The sequence below is a fragment of the Eublepharis macularius genome, chromosome 4, assembly GCF_028583425.1.
Source record: "Eublepharis macularius isolate TG4126 chromosome 4, MPM_Emac_v1.0, whole genome shotgun sequence".
NCBI classification, from domain to species: Eukaryota; Metazoa; Chordata; class Lepidosauria; order Squamata; family Eublepharidae; genus Eublepharis; species Eublepharis macularius.
In genome coordinates this window covers 186068311-186091378 of record NC_072793.1, presented here as the reverse complement: position 1 = coordinate 186091378, position 23068 = coordinate 186068311, and the positions used below count along the sequence as shown (strand labels likewise).

General features: G+C 46.5%; 1 protein-coding gene and 1 pseudogene across 1 annotated transcript in view; one reads left to right on the top strand and one right to left on the bottom strand.

Annotated features, from left to right (window-relative positions):
- The window catches only part of LOC129326942 (zinc finger protein 420-like), a 35862-nt gene extending 13769 nt beyond the window's left edge, over nucleotides 1–22093 (bottom strand). The window contains exon 1 of the mRNA XM_054975274.1: nucleotides 21061–22093. Coding sequence (XP_054831249.1) covers nucleotides 21061–21888 — 828 coding nt within the window. The 5' untranslated portion in view covers nucleotides 21889–22093. The remainder of the gene's footprint in view (nucleotides 1–21060) is intronic.
- Nucleotides 3819–8434, top strand: LOC129328467 (zinc finger protein 883-like; annotated as a pseudogene).
- Nucleotides 22094–23068: the final 975 nt, after the last annotated feature.

The window sequence follows — 23068 nt, the reverse complement described above, 5'->3', positions numbered from 1 at the left end:
TAATAACATGTGACCTCTGATTATTGTTGATTATTTTTTGGATAATTTGAATAACAACAACATTTGATGTAGATACCACCCTTCAGGACGACTTAACACCCACTCAGAGCAGTTTACAAAGTATGTTATTATTATCTCCACAACAACAATCACCCTGTGAGGTGGGTGGGGCTGAGAGAGCTCCACAGAGCTGTGACTATCCCAAGGTCACCCAGCTGTCTTCAAGTGGAGGAGCAGGGGAATCAAACCCAATTCTCCAGATTAGAGTCCTGCCGTTCTTAACCACTACACCAAACTGGCATGAAAAGAAATGGGATGGGGACAGGAGCTGTAAGAGATGTCTCAAACAGATGCTTTGATAAAGGGATAAAAGACTGCAGACTATACTTCTGTGCAGTCCGTTACTCTCAAATCATAACAGGTAATAGTTTATATGTCTCATTTTACACCATCCCATTGAAACGGGCACAATGGGGCCAGACCCCTTGCTGTGGGACATTGTAGTTGCTTAATTTAACCTGCCCTTTCCTGGCATGCTCCGCTCGCCTTTTTCCTCCTGGTCCCCTGGACTGGGGAAGTGCTCCCTAAGGGTTAAAGAGAGAGACCCACAGTCCTAGAGAGGCAAATTGGGGGCGGGAGAGAGGGCGGGGGGACCTGGGAAAGCCGTTTCCTGCCCTCCCCCTTTGCAGACCCTTTTCTTTGTCTCTCGGCTTGCATGGCTGGGAGGGAATCTGGTGAGCCGAAAGGGGCTTTGGAGGGGAAGAAGGCAGGGGGAATGTGGGGTGGGGGTTGCAATGCAAGACCCAAAGCAGAGAGGAAGGAGGGGGCCCAGCAGGGGGTGAGAGAGAGTTCCCCTTACCCAATTCCTATCCTTCCTCCGCCAAATTCCTCCCACCGCCCCTCCTGCCCCTCGGCCGCTTTCTGCAGAGGCCCCAAAGTTCCCTGCAGTGGGTTTGGGGAGGGATCCGAACCCAGCACCCTTGGAGGTTGGAGGGGCTCCAGAGGCTTCAAATTACACAAAAATATGTTTAGATAGAGAAAGGGGGAAAGAAACGGGGGTGGGGGGTGGGGGAGTGGATACAGGTGGGGGGAGTGATGGGCCTGAGGGGGAGATTTTGGGGGGAGAAGAATGGGGCAGATGCAGGAGGGGAGTTGCAGGAAGGGCCGAGGGAGTGGGAAAGGGGGGGCATTGAGTGGCAGACAGGGACTGTGGCTCTTGAGCCAGGGAAGTCCCCGCAAAAAAGGACCCAAAGAGGAGACCCAATCCAGTACCTCTTATGGGGTGGGGGGGCGGAGTTTTACATATCTATAAACGAATAATAGAATTTGCATCGACTTCTCTGAATTCTCAGCTTTGATCTGATACTTTAAAAAAATCATTTTAAAAATAAGCCTCCAGCCTTTTTTGTTGTGAAGATATAACCTGAAAGACCAGTGGAACAATATTCAAGGCTAGACTGTGCCTCCTCCCAGGTTTCTCTTCCTGCATCAGGGAGAGGCCCTTGGTCCCCCTGGTGGAGAGCCCTGAGCTCCCGGCAAAAACTTGAGTGCGGAATCCGAACCCTGCTCCTTTGGCAGTTGGACAGATGATGCGCTCTTGGGTTCCACCATGGCACATTGAGGAAGAAGCAATGGCTACAGGAGGAGGGAAGAGATGGGGGCTTGGCTGGTTCTTTTTTCAGTAATGGGGAGGGAAGGCAGGAGGGTTCCCAAATGAAAAGCTGAAAGAGAGAGAAATTTGTATGCATCAGAAAGAGTTTCCTAACATTTTTTCTTTCTCGCCCTCCCAGGCAGCAGCAAAAAGACGTCCTTGATGGCTTTTCTGCTGTCTCCCCCGTGTGGTGAGGAGGAAAGACCAGCCATGCAGGCAGCCCAGGTATGGGGCGTGGGGGGAAGGCAGGGACGCTTCCTTCTCGGCTGCAAGGCTCAGGGGAGGGGGCTCCATGCCCTTGCCAGCACTGCAATATGTCAAGGCTGCCCACTTGGGAGGCCAGAAAATGGTGCCCCCCTGCCTAGGATGGCGTGTTCAGAGAACCCCAAGCAGGGCAATAAAAATACTTTCATCAGGACAGACTCCAAAGGACCCTTCAGGGAAAGCTAGATTTTGAGTCATGAGGAATGTTTCTTGCCCTTGGGGTTTGTGGGGGGCTGATGTTCTTGTGAGAGGCCCTCACTAAAACCCCTTCCAGAGTACTTTAGAGTTGGAAGACGGTGGTCGAGGAGCCTCTTCAAAACCGGCTTCATTTGTGCCCAAGGAAAAAGACCTCGGGCTGGACGGAGGCGTGCAGGGACCAAGAAACAATGGCCGCTCTCCCCTCAGAATCAGAAAAGTCAGAAGATCCAAATCTGCCCTGGACGCTCAGGACTGAATAAAACCGGGGGTCTCTCCTCAGAAGGGGTGGCTGTTTTGTGGTTTTTGGCTGGTCCTTGAAAAACGTTTAAATTACTTGATAATGTGAACCAGGCTTTCAGATTGCCTCCCAACCCATTTAAGAACCATTTTCAAAACACTTTATGCTAGAAGGATCAAACGCTCTGAAATGTCTAATGTGTGTCCCAGATGGTTTTTTTTAAGTGGCTGACTGGTCCTGCTCACCATTTGCCAATCGAAGTGGGGAGGGTGTTAAAAACCATTCATGTCTCTTCCATTACTTTCCAGTCAGCTTTCCAGTCAGCCAAATATCAGCGTCCTTTTGTGGGTTCGAATGCTCCCCTCTCAGGAAGGGCCTTCTTCTCAGAGCTGGCACACCCTCTGCGTATCTGGATCGGGCGGAAGAGGAGTCCAGTAGGGCCAGCTGCTGAGCTCCTGGCAGTAGTGGGATTTGAACAGCAGAGTGCTGCTTCTGGACCCAGTCACTTAACCATTTGGGGGCACTGGGAAGGGAAACCCCCAGGCTGTTGCTGCTGGACAAGAATGGTTTTAATATCCATGTCTTTTTTCCTCAGGGACCAGCAATATAAAGAACCACTTTCTTCTTCTTCCAGGGTCAGGTGTCCTTCGAAGAGGTGGCCGTGTATTTCTCCAAGGCGGAGTGGAGCCTGCTGAGCCCAGCCCAGAGAGCCCTGTACAAGGAAGTCATGCTGGAGAATTTTGGGAATGTGGCCTCTGTGGGTGAGGATCCATTTCTTTCTGTGCCAGTCTTCATAGTGGGGGACATTTTTGAGAGGCATGGAATGCCTCTATGTTGTCCTGTTATGGGCCAAACACTGTCCATTAATCATGGCTGGGGAATTGGGGGGGGGGGGTGGAGAGCCAAGAAAAGGTGCCTTGACTAAGGAGCAGTGGCCTTTCCATGGGAAGAAGGCTCCTGCCTCTTGGAATGGCATTTTATTGCATCTGGGTTGATAGAAGGTGCGGTCCCTCTAGCCCTGTCTTTGGATGGCCCAGGGACCCAGGAGAGCTTTAAAGGCTGGTGCCCAGAGTGTGTATGGCTGGGGGAGTCTCAAGGTAAGAACACCTCTGGATTCCCTTCTGTTACTTTGTTCCCAGTTGGGCAAGCATTGGGCACTTAACTGCCAATGCCAGATGGAGGAACTCTGGTCCAGCTGTCTTATTTGTGGAAGGCCTGAGTCAGGTGGCTTTCATGCGTACACAAAATAGTAAAGAGTCCAGTAGCTCCTTTAAGACTAACCAACTTTATTGTAGCATAAGCTTTCGAGAATCACAGGTCTCTTCATCAGATGCTTCGTCTTAAAGGTGCTACTGGACTCTTTACTATTTTGCAACTGCAGACTAACACAGCTAACTCCTCTGGGTGCATACACAAAAGAGCCATAATTGTGATTTTGTTTCCTCCTGGAAAAGGTCCTGTAATTTGCATACCTGGCCTTATATCCTGGCTGGAGGAAGAGGAACAGCTGTTTGTCCCTGGGTGTGATGAAGATGAAGGATTGACAGGTAGGTCTGTAACGGGATTCACCGATATATGGGAGTTACGCGTTTCATTTCTATAAACAAGAATGGTCTGAAATCCCCTTCTGCTCCTGCCATTAATGGCTGACCTCTGCTTTGTGCACCTCCCAGTTTTTGCCTCAGAGACTGCTGGGAGTAAGTCCTGTCACTTGCAAACTGAATTGGGATAGAGATCACAGCTACCCCCTCCCTTTTTCTCCCTTGGTAAACACGATCCATCCCAAAGATGAATCAGAGGGAATGCAAAATGAGAAGAGGTTCGACAAGAAAAGAAAAGGGGAACACAAAGAGCAACAAACAGAGCAAGGATAAAAGAAATTGAGTATGAGCCTGCCATGTAGACAGCCTAAAGGATGATAAAATATTGACTCTTGATATTGCAGGCTTTTAGAAAATGATCCATTAGCTTGGTTTCAATATTTGGGTCTTCTGTCTTGTAAATTCAGGAAGAGGGGCTCAAGATGGAGTTAGGAGTAAAGAAATTCAGGAATGACAAAATGGTTTAAGACCAAGCCAGCTTCTTCCTCATGTCCTCCTGGCAGCCCAGCCCAGAAGGGATACTCTCTACCCTTTGGTATTCCCAACTGTGACTCTCTGGGCCCAGTGTGAGCTGCCAGCCCTTGTTCTCCTCCGGCCAGAGCACTGTCCGTTCCTCTGTCCCTGAAGTGCCCTCAGCCTGGGAAGAGACTCATTCCCCGGTGACCTTCCCTCTGATGTCCAGCAAAGAGAGCCTTACAGTGTTTGAGATGGTTCAGAGTGTCAACCCAAGTACAGTCATCTTTGATGGCAATTATGGGATACTATAAACAAAGCTCGTTGTAGCAAAAAATACAACGGGCTCTAGAAAGGGCAGGGGGGCCTGGCTGGCCACTGCCCCCTCCCCAGCACCCGGATCTGGGGCAGGGGAAGGAGGGCAGGGGGGCATGCCCACCTCTGGGCCCCCTGCCCTTGCCCCCATTGTAACTTGGGGGGAGGTGAGCGAGGTATGCCTGCTGACATGCCCCCCTTTGCCCCAGCGTGGCCCCCTCACCTCCCCATTGGGACTTATAGGGTTGCCAGCTTCAGATTGGGACATTTCTGGGAATGGGGGGAAGTGAAGCCTGGAGAAGGTGGGCTTTGAGAGGGGAGGGACCTCAGGTGGATATAATGCCCGTTGAGCCTACCTTCCAAGGCAGCCATTTTCTCCAGGGGAACTGAGTTCTGTCACCTGGAGATATGTTGTAATCCTGAGAGATCTCCAGCCACCACCTGGAGACTGGCACTCTAGGCTTTTGGGGGGCAAGGCAGGCAAGCCTGCCCCCCCCCGCTGCCCTTAATGATCGTGGCTTTGTGGGGAGTGCATGCCCCTAGGGGGGTGGAACCTGGAGAAAGTGGGGTTTGGGGAAGGAAAGGACCTCGGTATGGCATAATTTTATATAGAGTCCACCCCCAAAAGTAGCTATTTTCTCCAGGTGAACTGATCTCTGTGGCCTGGAGACCCGTTGTGATTCCAGGAGATCTCCAATCAGTCAGAACCTGCCAGTCCATGTTAGCTCTGTTCACATCTTGCAGTGAATGCACATAGAGTGACACTGGAGTCTTCTTCATATGCGTGTTGAGTAATGTTCATGTTACATCAACAGATGAATGGCTGAATACGTGCTAGAAAGCAATGTCAAAGAGAACACTGAATTTTATAACGCTCTGAGGAAGGAGGGAAAGCACCCACTTAGGGGGAGGAATAAATCCAGTCTTTTACAGAGTAATTCTCATGAAATTCCACAACTTCTCAAACTATATGAAAAAGACAATAGGAATGAGGGAGATTCCTCAAGTGGGGAACGATTTTCTGAAAAATCCGATATTCAGAGGAGCATAAATGCCCATAAAGGAATGAAAATGTGAGAAAAGGTTTGGGCAGAAAAATACCCTAATTTCTTATCAAAGAATATACACAGGTTTGAAACCATATAAATGCCTGGAGTGTGGAAAAAGCTCCAGTCACAGTTCACACCTTACTTCACATCAAAGCCTTTACCCATGAGGAATAAAACCTCTTTCATGTTAAGGAGAAAGGCAGAAATTTCAGAGATTTTTCCCTGTCAGATTTTCTTCTCCCTCTGGCGGGCCTCTTCTCTACAGACCTTCTCTTGTGTTTATTAAAGCATGCATGTCCGTCCCTCTCTTATAAGGTGACCTCCTTCTCCCCACAAGTCCCCCACCATCCACTCCCCCCTGTAAATTCATCCTGGCAGGAGAAGAGAAACCTAAAATGGGTGATTTTGAGGCAAGAGATCTCCATGGTGCATTCCCTTTCTTTTGTCCCTCTGGGCTGCCCTGCCAATTTGGTCAGCTTGGAATTTAGAAGGAATTGAGTGAGTGGGGGCGGGGAGGGGATGGCTACAGGCTAAATGAGTTTAACTTCTGAGCCTTCAGAGATTGCAAATGCAGCCTTTTCAAAGGAAAATAGAAAACTCTAACACAGATATGTGGGAAAGTGTCGTAATGTCACACCAGGTTTCTCTTCTTTTGGCAGGAGGCATATGGGAGTCAGCGAATGAAACATCTGAGCATGGAGTGATGGAAAATGGAGATACTTATTCAGATCTGAAAGAGGGAGATGAACATTGGGATGCACTGAGGACAGAGATGGGAAAACGCCCTCCTGCAGGAATGCATAATTCTGGTCTTTTACAGGGTGGTGGCTTGCATGAAGACAGAAATGAGTGCCCAGCAAGTGGGGGGGAATTTCCTGAAAAATCAGATAAAAATGTGAATCAGAAAATCCATAAAAGGGAGAAAACGGACAAACCATATAATTGTCTGGAGTGTGGGAAAAGCTTCAGTGAAAGGGGAAAACTTAATACCCATCGAAGAATTCATACAGGTGAGAAACCATACAAATGTCTGGAATGTGGAAAAAGCTTCACTGCTGGGGGAAACCTTAATAGACATCAAAGAATTCACACAGGCGAGAAACCATATAAATGCCTGGAGTGCGGGAAAAGCTTCAGTATGATGGGAAATCTTAATGCCCATCGAAGAATTCACACAGGTGAGAGACCATATAAATGCCGGGAGTGTGGGAAAAGCTTCACTGAGAACAGAAGCCTTACTTGCCATCAAAGAACTCACACAGGGAAGAAGCCATATAAATGCTTGGAGTGTGGAAAGTGCTTCAGTCAGAGGGGACATCTTACTTCCCATGGAAGAATTCATACAGGGGAGCAACCATATAAATGTTTGCATTGTGGGAAAGGCTTCCATGACAGTGGAAGTCTTCATTCTCATCGAAGAATTCATACTGGGGAGAAACCATTTAAATGCCTGGAATGTGGAAAAAGTTTCAGTCAGAGTGGAAAACTTACTTCCCACCAAAGAACGCACACAGGGGAGAAGCCATATAAATGCCTGGAGTGTGGAAAGAGCTTCAGTTGTAGTGCAAGCCTTACTACCCATAGAAGAATTCACACAGGGGAGAAGCCATATAAATGCCTAGAGTGTGGAAAAAGCTTCATGGGCAGTGGACACCTTTCTTCCCACCAAAGGATTCACACAGGCGAGAAACCATACAAATGCCTGGAATGTGGAAAAAGTTTCAGTCAGAGTGGAAAACTTACTTCCCACCAAAGAACGCACACAGGGGAGAAGCCATATAAATGCCTGGAGTGTGGAAAGAGCTTCAGTCATACTGCAAACCTTACTACCCATAGAAGAATTCACACAGGGGAGAAGCCATATAAATGCCTAGAGTGTGGAAAAAGCTTCATGGGCAGTGGACACCTTTCTTCCCACCAAAGGATTCACACAGGCGAGAAACCATACAAATGCCTGGAATGTGGAAAAAGTTTCAGTCAGAGTGGAAAACTTACTTCCCACCAAAGAACGCACACGGGGAGAAGCCATATAAATGCCTGGAGTGTGGAAAGAGCTTCAGTCATACTGCAAACCTTACTACCCATAGAAGAATTCACACAGGGGAGAAGCCATATAAATGCCTAGAGTGTGGAAAAAGCTTCATGGGCAGTGGACACCTTTCTTCCCACCAAAGGATTCACACAAGTGAGAAACCATATAAATGCCTGGTATGTGGAAAAAGCTTCTCTCGCAGTGGAGTACTTATTGTCCATCAAAGAATTCACACAGGGGAGAAGCCATAGAAATGCCTAGAGTGTGGGAAAAGTTTCGGTCAGAGTGGAACATTTGCTCTCCATCAAAGAATTCACACAGAGGAGAAACCATATAAGTGTCTGGAGTGTAGAAAAAGCTTCAATCAGAGTGGAAGACTTATTGTCCATCAAAGAAATCACATAGGGGGAGAAACTGTAGAAGTACTCATAATATGAAATGTGTTATATCAGATTAATTGACTTACAAAAATAGAAAGCAATGCAATGAAGCAATACAATAATATAGTCTGTAATTCAGTATCCTACTATATAATTGAGTAAGCGTGTGTCAGACAACTCACTTTATACCCTGGTGCACCACCAGAGGGTACTGCCGTGCAGGGAAGCCCAGTCAAGGCACCGTGTCCCTCCAGAAAACGTGCCGTGGCTGAAAGGCCAGGCTGGGTTCGGGAGGGGAACAGGTGGCAATACCAGCCCCTCGCTTTCATGCAGCTGGTATTAGGAGCGGAACAGCTGGCAATACTCACCCCCCCACACACACCTTAACCCAGCTAATATTAGGAGCGGAGCAGGTGGAAATTTCCATCCCTGCCTTAACTCAGCTGGTATTAGGAGCAGAGCAGGTGGCAATGCTCACCCACCCCTTTCAGCCATCTGGGATCAAGAGCGGAGAAGGTGGCAATTCCTGCCCCCCTTCAGCCATCTGGGACCAGGAGCGGAGCAGATAACAATGTCCGCCCCCCCCCGGCTTTACCCAGCTGGTATTAGGAGCAGAACAGATGGAAATGAACACCCCTCCTTCAGCCAGCTGGGATCAGTAGTGGACCAGGTGGCAATGCCTACCCCCTCATTTTACCCAGCTGCTATTAGAAGCGAAGGTGGCAATGCCCACCCCCAGCAATTCCCGCCCCCTGCCTTTACCCAGCGGGTAGGAGCGGAATACGTGGCAATGCCCGCCCAATGCCTTAACCCAGCTGGTATTATGAGCAGGGCAGGTGGCAATGCCCACCCCCTGCCTTCACCCAGGTGGTATTAGCAGCAGAGCAGGTGGCAATGCCCACCCACTGCCTTAAACCAGCTGGTATTAGGAACAGAGCAGGTGGCAATGGCCACCCCCTTCAACCAGCTGGGATCAGCAGGTGGCAATGCCTGTCCCCCACCTTACCCAGCTGGTATTAGAAACGGAGCAGGTGGCAATTCCCACCTTCTGCCTTAACCCAGCTTATATTAGGAGATGGATTTTTCATCCCTGTATACATCCATCCCTCATGATGGGGCCCAATTGGTGGCTGAGAGAGCTTTGAGATTGCAGACCATACAGAAACCATCTATTGAATTTTTGCAACAGCTCTTTGATATAGTGGTAGAAAAAAATTATTTTTGTTTTGGTGATCAGTTCTATTTCCCGGTCAGGGGGTTGCAGTGGGATGTTCCATGGCTCCAAGTGTGGCAAACCTATTCATGGCTTCTTTAGAAAAGGGATTTGTTTACAGAGAAGAATCGAACCCTTGTCTTGAAAATATGCTCCTATATTGTTGCTTTATTGATGACTGTTTCTTGATTCTTAGAACAGAGGGAAGTGTGGAAGGCTTTGTTGCCTGGATGAATTATTTGCATAATGACATCACATTTACCTGGGAAGAGGATGTAAACTGTATACATTTTTTGTACATAACTGTTTATAGACAACCAGATAACACTCTAAGGAGTTAGTCCTTAGCAACGGTCAGAAATTCGTATTTAACATTTAATTCTCACCATCCTAGAACCTTGAAAAACAATATCCCATTTAGTCAATTACTCTGGATTAAACGGAATGCAACTGATCAACAAGACTTCGGTAGAGAAGCTAATGTTATGATGCAAGCGTTCCGACTCAGGGGTACCCGGTGGGGGTTGTAGAAGATGCACAGAGATGAGCTATGAGTGTGCATAGAAGGGACCTGTTTGTATACAAAAATAGGGAGGAAAAGAAACAACTGATATGGACAGTGGATTTTACATCTCAGTCATGCTGGATCAAAGGCATTATTCGTAAGCATTGGCCCCTACTGCAGGATATCAAGGGCTGTGAGAATCCCCCCATAATTGGACTGCGAAGAACTAGGAACCTTAAAGATCTGTTGGTTCACTCGGATTTGGGGAGGGGAAACAGCAGTGGAAAATTACCTGTTGGGTACTTTAAGTGCGGCCGGTGCCGGTTGTGCCCTCAAGTGATCACAGGTGATAGGATTTCCATCCCAGGCTCAGAGTTCAATATTCAATTAAGACACTTTACCACTTGAGATCCCACCTGAAAAATCACGAGATCCCACTTGCAAAATCACCAGGCTAACAAATGCGCTGATCAAGAATTCCTCACTTCATCCCGACACGCATAGAAAACTATGCATGACAGAAGCACAGCCACCATGACTATATGGACTCCCCAAAATTCATAAGGATTCAGTCCCACTCCGACCCATCGTGAGTGCCATTGCTTCACCAACATATGAATTAGCTAAACATCTGGTCAATCTTCTACAGGACCACATCGGAAAAACCACATCTTACATCAAAGATTCAGTGCATTTCATCAACAAAATCAGTTCTCTGAAACTCAATCCACAGGACATACTCGTCAGTTTTGATGTTGTATCCCTGTTTACCAAGGTTCCGGTAAAAGATACAATTGCATTTATTAATCAGATTTTTCCAGAGGATGTAACAGCGTTATTCCACCATTATCTGACAACCAGTTACTCCCAATGGGATAACGAATTCTATGAACAGATGGATGCGGTGGCCATGGGGAGCCCTCTCAGCCCAGTTATAGCTAACTTCTACATGGAACATTTTGAAAAAACAGCTCTAGAATCAGCACCCCACAAACCTACAGTCTGGTTCTGGTTCGTGGATGATACCTGATTGTTGGGCAAGGGACGCCTTCGGGGTGTCCGGGGTGTCTTCTGCTTCATCAAGATTGGAGAAACATCATTAACCTTTGAAAGACATGATTTGTTATTGAGTAACTTTGGATACTTACCTGGGAGACTTACCAGTGGACGTTTTCCTATCCGACTTTGAATATTATCTCTCTGAGTGCATATCATTGGGGAGAGAATGCACAGCTTGGACATGAGTTATTGGTTGATTGTTAAATGATATGGATTTGGGTATATACTGATTATGAACATTGCTGTGGGAATTTGAATTGTGTAATAAGTTATATTTAAATAAGCAATTGTTTGGTAATTTTGAGTGTGAAAATAGATTTCTTTCTAGCGCTTTTGTCAAAACGTTTCCTTTGTAAATCCCATCAGATCCCTTCACTTGTAGCATTCTACTCTACTTGTTTGTGTATATTAGGAGAGGAGCAGATGGGAATGCCCACCCCTAGCCATAACCCAACTGGTATTAGGAGTGGAGCAGGCGGCAATACCCTCCCTCTGCCATAATGGAGCAGGTATTAGGAGTGGAGCAGGTGGCAATAACCTCCCTCTGCCATAATGGAGCAGGTATTAGGAGTGGAGCAGGTGGCAATAACCTCCCCCTGCCATAATGGAGCAGGTATTAGGAGTGGAGCAGGCGGCAATACCCTCCCTCTGCCATAATGCAGCAGGTATTAGGAGTGGAGCAGAGGGCAATACCCTCCCTCTGCCATAATGCAGCAGGTATTAGGAGTGGAGCAGGTGGCAGTAACCTCCCTCTGCCATAATGGAGCAGGTATTAGGAGTGGAGCAGGTGGCAATAACCTCCCCCTGCCATAATGGAGCAGGTATTAGGAGTGGAGCAGGTGGCAATACCCTCCCTCTGCCATAATGCAGCAGGTATTAGGAGTGGAGCAGATGGCAATACCCTCCCTCTGCCATAATGCAGCAGGTATTAGGAGTGGAGCAGGTGGCAATACCCTCCCTCTGCCATAATGCAGCAGGTATTAGGAGTGGAGCAGGTGGCAATACCCTCCCTCTGCCATAATGCAGCAGGTATTAGGAGTGGAGCAGGTGGCAATACCCTCCCTCTGCCATAATGGAGCAGGTATTAGGAGTGGAGCAGGCGGCAATACCCTCCCTCTACCATAATGGAGCAGGTATTAGGAGTGGAGCAGGTGGCAATACCCTCCCTCTGCCATAATGCAGCAGGTATTAGGAGTGGAGCAGGTGGCAATACCCTCCCTCTGCCATAATGCAGCAGGTATTAGGAGTGGAGCAGGTGGCAATGCCCACCCCCCTTCACCCAGCTGAGATCAGGAATAGCAGGTGGCAATGACCACCCCCTTCATCCGGCTGAGTTCAGGAGGGGTGTCACAATACAAAAACCACCAGGGTCTCTGGAGGTATAGACAGGCAATGATTATATTACATTGAATACATTTAATATTACCTAAAGTGCTATGTGCATAGTGCTAAATACGTGCAATCACAATCAGTTGACAGTCAATGTAAACAATAACAAAAATATCTCATATACAAGCCACTATATAGCCAAATACAAAAACAGTTGGTTTGCTGTTCCTTCTCGTGCTCAATAGCGTGACAATTCCCACTGACCAACATATATTGCCGGTGACCTTCCTCATGGCACTGGAGAAGCGCTGAAAAGGCTTCCAGCAAGCACGCGTGGCTCTGAGCTGCTGTGGCTGCTTCTCCTCCCTGGCTGGTGTGTTATGAGGAACAGCCTGCACTAGAGAGCAGATGGGCTTCAAAGTCTGCTGCTGAGCAACTGGCAGCTGTCTCAGAATATGGCCGGTGAACAAGTGACTAAATGAAACGGGAATCGGAAATAACGTTGGCAAAAAACCCGCCGGCTGCTTGCTGGAAGCCCTTTCAGCGCTTCTCCAGTGTTATATGGAGAAGTATATGAGATGGAGATGTATATGAGATATTTTGGTTATTGTTTACATTGACTGTCAATTGTCAGCTGATTGTGATTGCACGGATTTAGCACTATGCACGTAGCACTTTAGGTAATATTAAATGTATTCAATGTAGTATAGTCATTGCCTGTCTATACCCCCGGAGACCCTGGTGGTTTTTGTATTGTGAGTTCTATTTTCCGGTGGTGCTCCCCTGTTTTGGTGAGATCAGGAGGGGAGCAAGTGGCAATGCCCACCGCCTGCCTTAACCCAGCTGGTATTAGGAGCGGAGCAAGTGGAATTTCCCTTCCCACCTTAACACAACTCTTATTAGGAACAGAGCAAGTGGCAATGCCACCTCCAACCTTAACCCAGCTGGTATTAGGAGCGTAGCACTTGGCAACGCCCTCCCCCTTCACCCAGCTGGTATCAGAAGCAGAGCAGGTGGCTTTGCCCACCCACTGCCTTAACCTGCAGGTATTAGGAGCGGAGCAGGTGGCAATGCCCACCCCTCACCTTAACCCAGATGAGATCAGGAGCAGAGCAGGTGACAATACCCAACCCCCCTTCACCCAGCTGGGAGCAGGAGCAGATCAGATAGCAATTCCTGCCCTCTTTTTCCCGACTGGGATAAGCAGTGGAGCAGGTGACAATGCCCCCGCCACCTTAACCCAGCTGGTATTGGAATGGACCAGGTGGCAATGCCCTCCCCTGCCTTAACCCAGCTGGTATTAGTGATGGAGCATGTGGTAATGCCCGCCCACCCCTCCATCACCCATTTGGTATCAGGAGTGGAGCAGGTGGCACCTCACACCTTCCCCTGGCTGGGATCGGAGCAGAGGAAGAGGCAATGCCCTTCTTCCCTCCACCCAGCTGGGATAAGAAGCAGAGGATGCAGCAATGGCCGCCCTCTTCAACCTACCATAATAAGCCACTGAGCAGGCGACAATGCCCACCCTGTCTTCACCCTGCCGAAGTCAGGGGCCAAGCATGCAGCAATGCCTGCCCCCCCTTCAGCCTGCCAGAATCAGGAGCAGGAACAATGGCTTCTCTTGTGACAGACCTGCAATATAAGTAGAGTAAAAACTCGCGGGAGAAAAAAAGGTTACACTCTTACAAAGTATCAAAAAGTATTTTCAAAGTGCAATGTGCTACAAGTTTGTGACAATTTACACTCAATATAAATGTGTACATTTTTACACATATATGAATGACCAAACCGGGAAAGAACAGAGTCTCAAAATAAAGTCTCTCCATGAGTGTGTAAACGATATATGACTTCTTTTATTTTTTGTTCTCCTCGTTAGCGGCAAAAAGCAGAATGGGTGAAATTCAGTTCCATGCCCAAATTCAATTCCACGCCCTATCTGGGGCCGGCTTGTAAGCTCAGATTTCGTCTCTCACTTCTTCAGGGGCATTGTTTTCCACTATAACATGAGATCATAATACTTAACATAACATCAATTATTGCATACAATATAATTTGCCAAGTAACACAGATATACAATCTCAGTTACAGACCTGTAGTCCTAATGAAAACACTCATATTTCATGGAGCCCGGATAGTGGCGGCTGTGCATTCTCTCGCGCACCCCAATAACCATTAGCAAATCACTTTTATCCCCTACACTCGGGACGTTACATTCTTCTTAAAGGGGCAACGCTGCGTCTATCTTAAAAGGGCAATGTTGCATCTATCTCAAAAAGGCAACATACATCAAAAGAAGCAACTTAGACACCCTCCATCGCTAATTTATTTATGGCCCAATGGGAGGAACAGCATATCATGAATCCATCAAATCCCTATAGAACAAGAGTCTGCCTCTTTAAGCGCTATATTGACGACCTATACTTTTTATTCAAAGGAGTAGACCAGGTAGAACAATTCTGCAACTGGCTCAATAACTGCGATGCCAATGTCACTTATACTTGGCGCTTTGATAGCCGGGAGATTAATTTCCTTGATGTCATCACAGAGATAGCCATAATAAAATAAAAATCAGGACATATACAAAGGAAACAGACCGCAACTCATATTTGGAATACAGGTCGTTTCATCTCCGCCATCTAAGAGAAAACATCCCATATGGCCAGCTATTGAAGATAAAGCATAATTCCTCAACAATAGAAGATTTTGAAACAGATAGTGCAATCTTGTGCAGTGATTTTGCACGCAGAGGTTACCTTCAGCAGGTAATATTATCTGCGCTATCTAGAGCCAGACAGGCCACTAGGGAATCACTGAGGTAAAAGAGCGTCAAACAGGGGAGAGGATTAGATGGGCTATAGAGTATACTCCTTTGTCCAATCGTATTGAGAAAATAGCTTGTTCAGGACATCGAGCGGTGTCAACAACCCCTACTGGTTGGGTTCCGTAAGACCAGGAGTCTTTGGGACGATTTGGTCCATACTAACACTCAAGCTCCAATCAGGAGACAGACGTTACCTGTAGGCAACTTTAGATGTGGCCATTGGAACGTCTGTAATTTAATCTGGGAAGGCAGTACTGTGGTAGTAAAAAGCAAGAATCTAACATTTCATCATTTTGCCACTTGCCAAACGTCGGGTCTAGTTTATTTGATTGAATGTCCGTGTCCTTTGCTATATGTGGGCTGCACCATTAGACCCCTTGGAACATGCATACTTGAACACTTATCAAGGATTAAAAATGGGGTTATTGAGGCACCTCTAACTCAGCATTTCCTAGAAAAACAACATCCTGAGAATGAGTTTCGGGTGGCAATACTCAGTGTGATAAAACAATCAGGAATCAATTCAGAACGCACTCCTCCGTAAGGAGGCACAGTGGATTCACTTGTTACAGACTATGAAACCTGAAAGTCTAAACAATGAGTTGTGTCTAAGTTGCTTCCTTTAATGTACATTGCCCTTTTAAAATGAATACAACATTGCCCTTTTAAGACAGATGCAGCGTTGGATCCACTTGTTATAAACTATGAAACCTGAGGGTTTAAATAATGAGTTGTGTCTAAGTTGCTTCTTTTGATGTACGTTGCCTTTTCGAGATAGATGCAACATTGCCCTTTTAAGATAGACGCAGCATTGCCCCTTTAAGAAGAATTTAACGTCCAGGGCGTAGGGGATAAAAGTGATTTGCTAATGGTTATTGGGGCGCGAGAGAGAATGCACAGCTGCCACTATCCGGGTTCCATGAAATATGAGTGTTTTCATTAGGACTACAGGTCTGTACTTGAGATTGTACTACTTGGTAAATTATATTGTATGCGATAATTGATGTTAAGTATTATGATCTCATGTTATAGTGGAAAACAATGCCCCTGAAGAAGTGAGAGACGAAATCTGAGCTTACGAGCCGGCCCCAGATAGGGTGTGGAATTGAATTTGGGCATGGAACTGAATTTCACCCGTTCTGCTTTTTATTTTTGGGACTCTCTTCTTTCCAGGTTTGGTCATTCGTATATGTGTAAAAATGTACATATTTATAGTGAGTGTAAATTGTCACAAACTTGTAGTAGCACATTGCACATTGAAAATACTTTCTGATACTTTGTAAGAGTGTAACCTTTTTTTCTCCCGGGAGTTTTTACTCGTATTGCAGAATCAGGAGCCGAGCAGGAGGCAATGCTGATCCCGCCCCCTTCACTCAGGAGCAGAGCAGGTAGTAAAGCCCCCTGCCCACCTTCACCTCTTCACCTCTCAAGATCATGCATGGAGCAGGAGGCAATGCAGACACGCCCCCTTCACCCAGCTGGGATCAAGCTCGGAGCAGGTTTCAATGCCCGCCTACCCTCCCCTTTCTAGAGCCCGTTGTACTTTTTCACCACAACAGGCTTTGTTGCTAGTGCCTCAGTAAAGTTGGTTACTCTTAAAGGTGCTACAGGACTTTTTACTATTTTGCAACTACAGACTAACATGGCTAACTCCTCTGGATCTATATTTATGGAGCCCCCCTCCAAGGATACTCACCTGTCACATTCTACCACCGCCTTCTGCTGGTTTGGTTTTACAGTTGGTTTTATAGTGTTTTTATAATGCTGTTTCTAATTTTTCGCCACCTTGGTGGACCTGACTGGGTTGAAAGGCAAGATAGATATTTTATAATTGAGTAAAATTATAAATAAATAACAGCAGAAATTCCTGCTTCCAGTATTTGTCAACCCATAGCTAAGAGGGAGCCGTAACATTTCTGCAGTTCTCCTCCCTGGCTTCTCTGTGCAGCGCCCTCTGGCCTGGATCCAGCACAGCCCACTCCTTGAAGTCCAAGGCCACCGGACCCTAAAAGAAAAACTGCCCTTCTCATAGAAAAGAATGCAACAGTCTAATCAGAAAGAGAGTGTCAGAGCGTCAGCTTGCTTGTCAATCCACTAGCCAGAGTTACGCCATATTAACATGCTATAATCTGTAGTTGTTCAGTTTTCCTCCCTCTAGGCCCAGGTGGTGCCCAGGCCGCATATATCCATGGGAGCGAAGAGTTCTTATCAGCCCATTCTGGCCGATGACCTTGACGTCCTCGTCTTCTCATGCCTTTGCAGACAGGACTAAGGGGGGGGCTGGGAATGGGTGTTTGAAGTGTAGTTACTTTCATTTCATGTGTCATTCTCAACAAAGCTTTTGTTCAGCCAAGGGCCTCAAACCCTTGGATTGTGGACACCTGTATCTTGAGTCTAATCTTCCAATAAACCTTTTGGAACCAAGAAACCTTGCGCTTCTTGCAGAAGGGGGGGAGACGAACTCTGGATAACTGGAATTCCATAGTCTGACAGAGAGCAGTTGGAAGTCCTTCGGTAGGACACAAAGCCTCTTCAGTGATGTTTCACGTCTTCCTGGGGAAAGTTTTGGCAGAAGGAAAAAAACCATTGCTTTAGCTGCAAGGAGCTATGAGTCAGGGCCACCAGGGGTATTTCCAACCCTTCTTCCCCCTTTCCTACCTCACCTGGCTGCAGAGACAATACTCTTGCTCTTCCACTGCCATCAGACAAAAGAGTATTCATAGCTTTGCATGTAACTGGAACTTAAAATTATTCTTCATGCTGACAGTATTTTAATGTTTCTCTTGGAACCTCAGTCATTCTAGTATTAATGAATACAATTAATACTTTTGGAGATTTGTGACACTGTGACACTGAGAGATCTCTGTCTTTTGGTGCTACACCTCTGAAGATGCCAGCCACAGCTGCTGGCGAAACGTCAGGAACTACAATGCCAAGACCACGGCAATACAGCCCGGAAAACCCACAACCAACGTTCTCCGGCCGTGAAAGCCTTCGACAATTTCATCTCTTTATTTATATTTATGCTTCTTTCCAAATTTCTATAACCCAAACGTATTGTTTTTATTCATTGAGTGTCCTAGCTGTTAACCATATTCTCTTACATTGTGTAATCCGCCTTGTGTCTCAGTGAGAAAGGCCTACTATAAACAAATAAAATGAAAATAAGTTCCACCAATAATCTTTAAACTTTCTAACATGCACAAAATCCTCAGTAAGGCACCGCCATAGCATCCCACAGTACCTCATTCCCCCACTATATACACACCTTTTCATTATACATGATCCTCCTGAACCCCCAATGCTTTGCAGCAATTTCTTGTGGGATTTTGCCCTGTTGCCCGTACATATCAGTATGGAAATGATGGGAGATGTGAGGCACTCCATCTCCACCCAACCGCCCCCCCCCCCCGGGCCTTCTCCTTCAAGAAAGGTTGCATATTTTCATATTTAACCATTTATACTGTTAGGATAGACTTAATAGGACTTGTTAGGTTGTAGTATTGTGTGTGTATGCTTACGTTATTGCATATTCCTCATTTTGCATTGCTCTATAAATATATTTTTATTTGTTCCACTTGCATTTATTTAGTAGAACCTTCCCTCAGATCTTGGACACTGGATTTGAGGGTCAGTGTGGCGTAGAGGTTGGACTCAGATCTGGAAGATCCAGGTTGGAATCCCCCACTCTGCCATGGAAGCTTGCCAGGTGACCTTGGGTCAGTCACACACTGAAATCTAAACCTACCTCACAGGGTTCTTGTGGACACCAGCATCTAGGGGACAGCTGGCTGCCAGCCCAGCCTATCTATAAAGCCCTGCCACACACAACCAGGAACTGCCCCCTCCCCTCCCCTAAATGACAGCCCTTTAAATACTTAAGAGAGAGCAGGGCTTCATCTCCAGACCCCTGCACCCATTCCAGTTTGTCCACCTCCTTTTTGAACTACCTTATAGGGCAGATATGACTATAAACTGGAGGAGAACAATTTAAGAGGTTATGGATCCACATGGGGGAGCAAGACAACACAAAAAGGGAAGATGGACCATTTCCCCTCCTTTACAAAAGAACGTCTTTAAGATCCTCCCTGAGTTATCAGAGGCACCAGGTGTCGTGGCTGGTCCAGTAGTGTGGTCAGAGTCCATTCCAGAGTCCAGATAGCGAGGTCAGGCCATCCAAAGATGAGTTACCAGCAAGTTCCAAGGGCTAGGCAAAGGCAAAGACAAGGCATGGTCCCAATGTCAAAATAGCAAGGCAAGGTTCAGTGGAATTGTCGCAGCAGGAACAAGATTCCGATGTGTTGCTTCCATGCTCCTGGTTGTGTGTGTGGCAGGGCTTTATAGATAGGCTGGGCTGGCAGCCAGCTGTTTGGGAGCTATCCTGTGCTTACTTCTACATCACTTGCCACAAGCAGCTGGCATTTGGCCAGGAGGCAAGCACTTTGCCGCCTCTCCTGCAGCTCCACCCGCTGCTTCTGTCTATGGCACTCTCTGAATGAAGCTGGAGATTTGGGCATCCTTGACAGTGCTTCACCAGTGCTGTTGGCTCAGCTGCTGACTGAGAGCTTTGGGTAACTGCTGGCTGTTGGGTCTGAAGGGTGTTGGGGCTTCTGGCTCAGCTGCTGGCCATGTTCAGCTTCTGCTGTATCAGAGCTGGCTTGGCTGGTTACACAAGGCTCCTCTTCTCCTGAGGAGTCCTCACGTTCACTGAGCCCCATGACACCAGCATCTAGGGGACAGAGTGTCAGATTAGAATCTAGGAGACCCAGATTCAAATTACCCCTTGGCCCCTTTGCATTCTTTCTCACCATAACAAATCTCACAGGCTTAATGAGTGGAGAAAATGGAGAACTGGAGAATAGTGAAAGCTATTTGGGGACCCTATGGAGGAGAAATGTGGGGTGTGATCTTGGTTAAAAATAAAAATTGGGATACTGTTTGTGAGAAACGGGTAATTGTTCTTGCCATTTCTTCATCTGGTATAGTTGCCCCTCTTCTAGCAGGAAGCAGAACTGCTCATTTAGTAAACAAACTATTGTTAAATACAGCACCCCTCCACAACACATTCTAACAAGGTAGGAAAAATCATTTCCGTTTTAACAGGGTAGAAATTCCCATTTTGTAATAAACTGTCTTCCTAGTATTTTGGCTGGAAAAGGAACAAAGCAATTCACAAGTTGTATAATATAGGCCTGATTTAACAGAAAACCTCTAGACAAGAAGTGAACATTTCTACAGCTTGCCCTTCCTCTGATGCCTTTGTCAGGAGGCACGGTTACTCCCCTATGTGGACTTCATGAACTTGGAAAGAGAGGGCTCGTGATTGAAGCTGTTGCTAAAGTGGAAGCATTTATTTATTATTTAAAACCTCAGCAATTATTTCATTAAGCATTTATAATTTAGCACAATCTTTGCAGATATTTGGTTTCTCTCCTGAGTGGACATGTCGATGGACAGTAAGCCCTGCACTGAGCAAAGTTCTTTCTACAGTGTAAAAATTTATATGACTTCTGGATGGACAGTAAATAGTGTACTCGGAGGACAGCTCTTTCCGCAGTCCACACATTTATATGGTTTCTTCTAGGCATGGATATACCTATGGGCAGTAAGCTGTCCACTCTGAGCAAACCATTTTCCACAGTCCAAACATTTATATAGTTTCTACCCAGTATGAATACGTTGATGTAAAATAAGATGCGTACTCTGAGTAAAGCTCTTTCCACAGTCCATACATTTATATGGTTTCTCTCCAGTGTGGATACGTTGATGGATACTAAGCTGTGTACTACAAACAAAACTCTTTCCGCAGTCCACACATCTATATGGTTTCTCCCCTGTGTGGCTATACCTATGGGCAGTAAGCTGTCCACTTCGAGCAAAGCATTTTCCACAGTCCACACATTTATATGGTTTCTCCCCGGTATGGATACGCCTATGGGCAGTAAGTTCTACACTCCGGGCAAAGCTCTTTCTGCAATCCACACATGTATATGGCTTCTCTCCAGTATGGATACGTTGATGTAAAATAAGATGTGTACTTTGAGTAAAGCTCTTTCCGCAGTCCACGCATTTATATGGTTTCTCCCCTGTGTGGATACGTCTATGAATAGTAAGATGTGTACTTCGAACAAAGCTTTTTTCACAGTCCTCACATTTATATGGTTTCTCCCCTGTGTGGATACGTCGATGAATAGTAAGATGTGTACTTCGAACAAAGCTCTTTCCGCAGTCCACACATTTATATGGTTTCTCCCCAGTATGAAAACGTCGATGGACAGAAAGCTGTGCACTCTGAGGAAAGCATTTTCCACAGTCCACACATTTATATGGTTTCTCCCCTGTATGGATACGTCTATGGGCTGTAAACTCTGTACTCCGAGCAAAGCTCTTCCCACAGTCCACACATTTATGTGGTTTCTCCCCTGTGTGGATGCGTCGATGGACAGTAAGGTTTGCACTCCGAGCAAAGCTCTTCCCGCACTCCAAGCATTCATATGGTTTCTCCCCTGTGTGGATACGTCGATGGATAGTAAGCTGTGAACTCCGAGCAAAGCTCTTTCCGCAGTCCACACATTTATATGGTTTTTCTCCTGTGTGGATACGGCGATGGACAGTAAGGTGGGTACTCTGAGCAAAGCTTTTCCCACACTCTAAGCATAGAAACGGTTTCTCTCCTGTGTGAATACGTCTATGGGCAATAAGGTTTGTACACTGGGCAAAGCTCTTTCCACAGTCCACACATTTATATGGTTTCTCCCCTGTATGTTTTCTCCAGTGCATATCAAACACTGATTGATAAATGAATGGTTTTCCACACACAGGGCAGCTGATCGTTCCACGGTATGGCAATGTGTCCTGGGATTCAGCACCCTGAGAAGCAGATGATTCATCCCCCCTCTTCCAATTTGTTCCACTGCTTCTTCTCTGCTGTTCCTCTTCCAATAGGGGCTCTTGTGGTTCTCCCTCAGGATTTTTCTGGGGACCATCAGCCTCTAGAATGAGGAGGAAAGTGGTAAGACATTAAAGCAAAAACAGAGCATGGAAAGGCCATTAACTGATCTTCATAATGACAGAACAGATATCACTGGAAGGCGAGGCAAATCCTGTCATGTTATTTGGTTTTGAGTTTTCATGTAGGATAAACATAGAAAACAGAGCTGGAAGGGACCCCAGCATCATCCAGCCAAACCCTCTGCAATGTGCCATAAATTCTCTGCTATTCTCCCCCTCACCTCTCCCAGTGACCCCAGTTCTCTGTTAAGAAGAAGGTATTTTGTTTGTTTATGTCATTCACTGTTTGCCTTTCTCATTGAGACTCAAGGTGGATCACACAGTGCGAGATTAGCACAGTCGGTATCAAGGACATTTCCATCTGGCATGGAGGAAAACTCCTTCCTGACCCTAAAGTGGTGATCTGCATTAACCTGGACATGTAAGAAAAGGCAATGAGAGTCTAGCACCGGCTTATCCCTTCAAGATCTCCCTCTCCTACTCTGTGTACATTCACATTAAGTGAGTCATCGTATCTGTCAAATGGCCCTCTAGCCTCTTAGAGCTGCTGTAGCACAGTGGTTAAGTGGTTTGGTTGCAAATCAGCACTCTGCTGGTTCAAATCCCACCACTGCCATGAGCTCAGTAGGTGGCCTTGGATAAGCCACTCCTCCCAGCCCCAGCTGCATTGTGGGGATAATAATAACATTAACTTGTTCACTGCTCTGGGTGAGGCACTAATCTATCTAGAAGAGCGGTATATAAGTGCAGTTGTTGTTGTTACATATGTCCAAGGAAGGAGAGCCCACTACCTCCCAAGGAAACCTGGTCTATTGAGGTACTGCTCCAACTTTTAGGAAATTCTTTCTAATGTTTAGCTGAATACATTTTTACTTTACTTTTATCAAGTTGTGTTTTTGTATAAAGGGCCAAATATTAGCTTGGGGACTTCATCTTACCTGGACTTCCA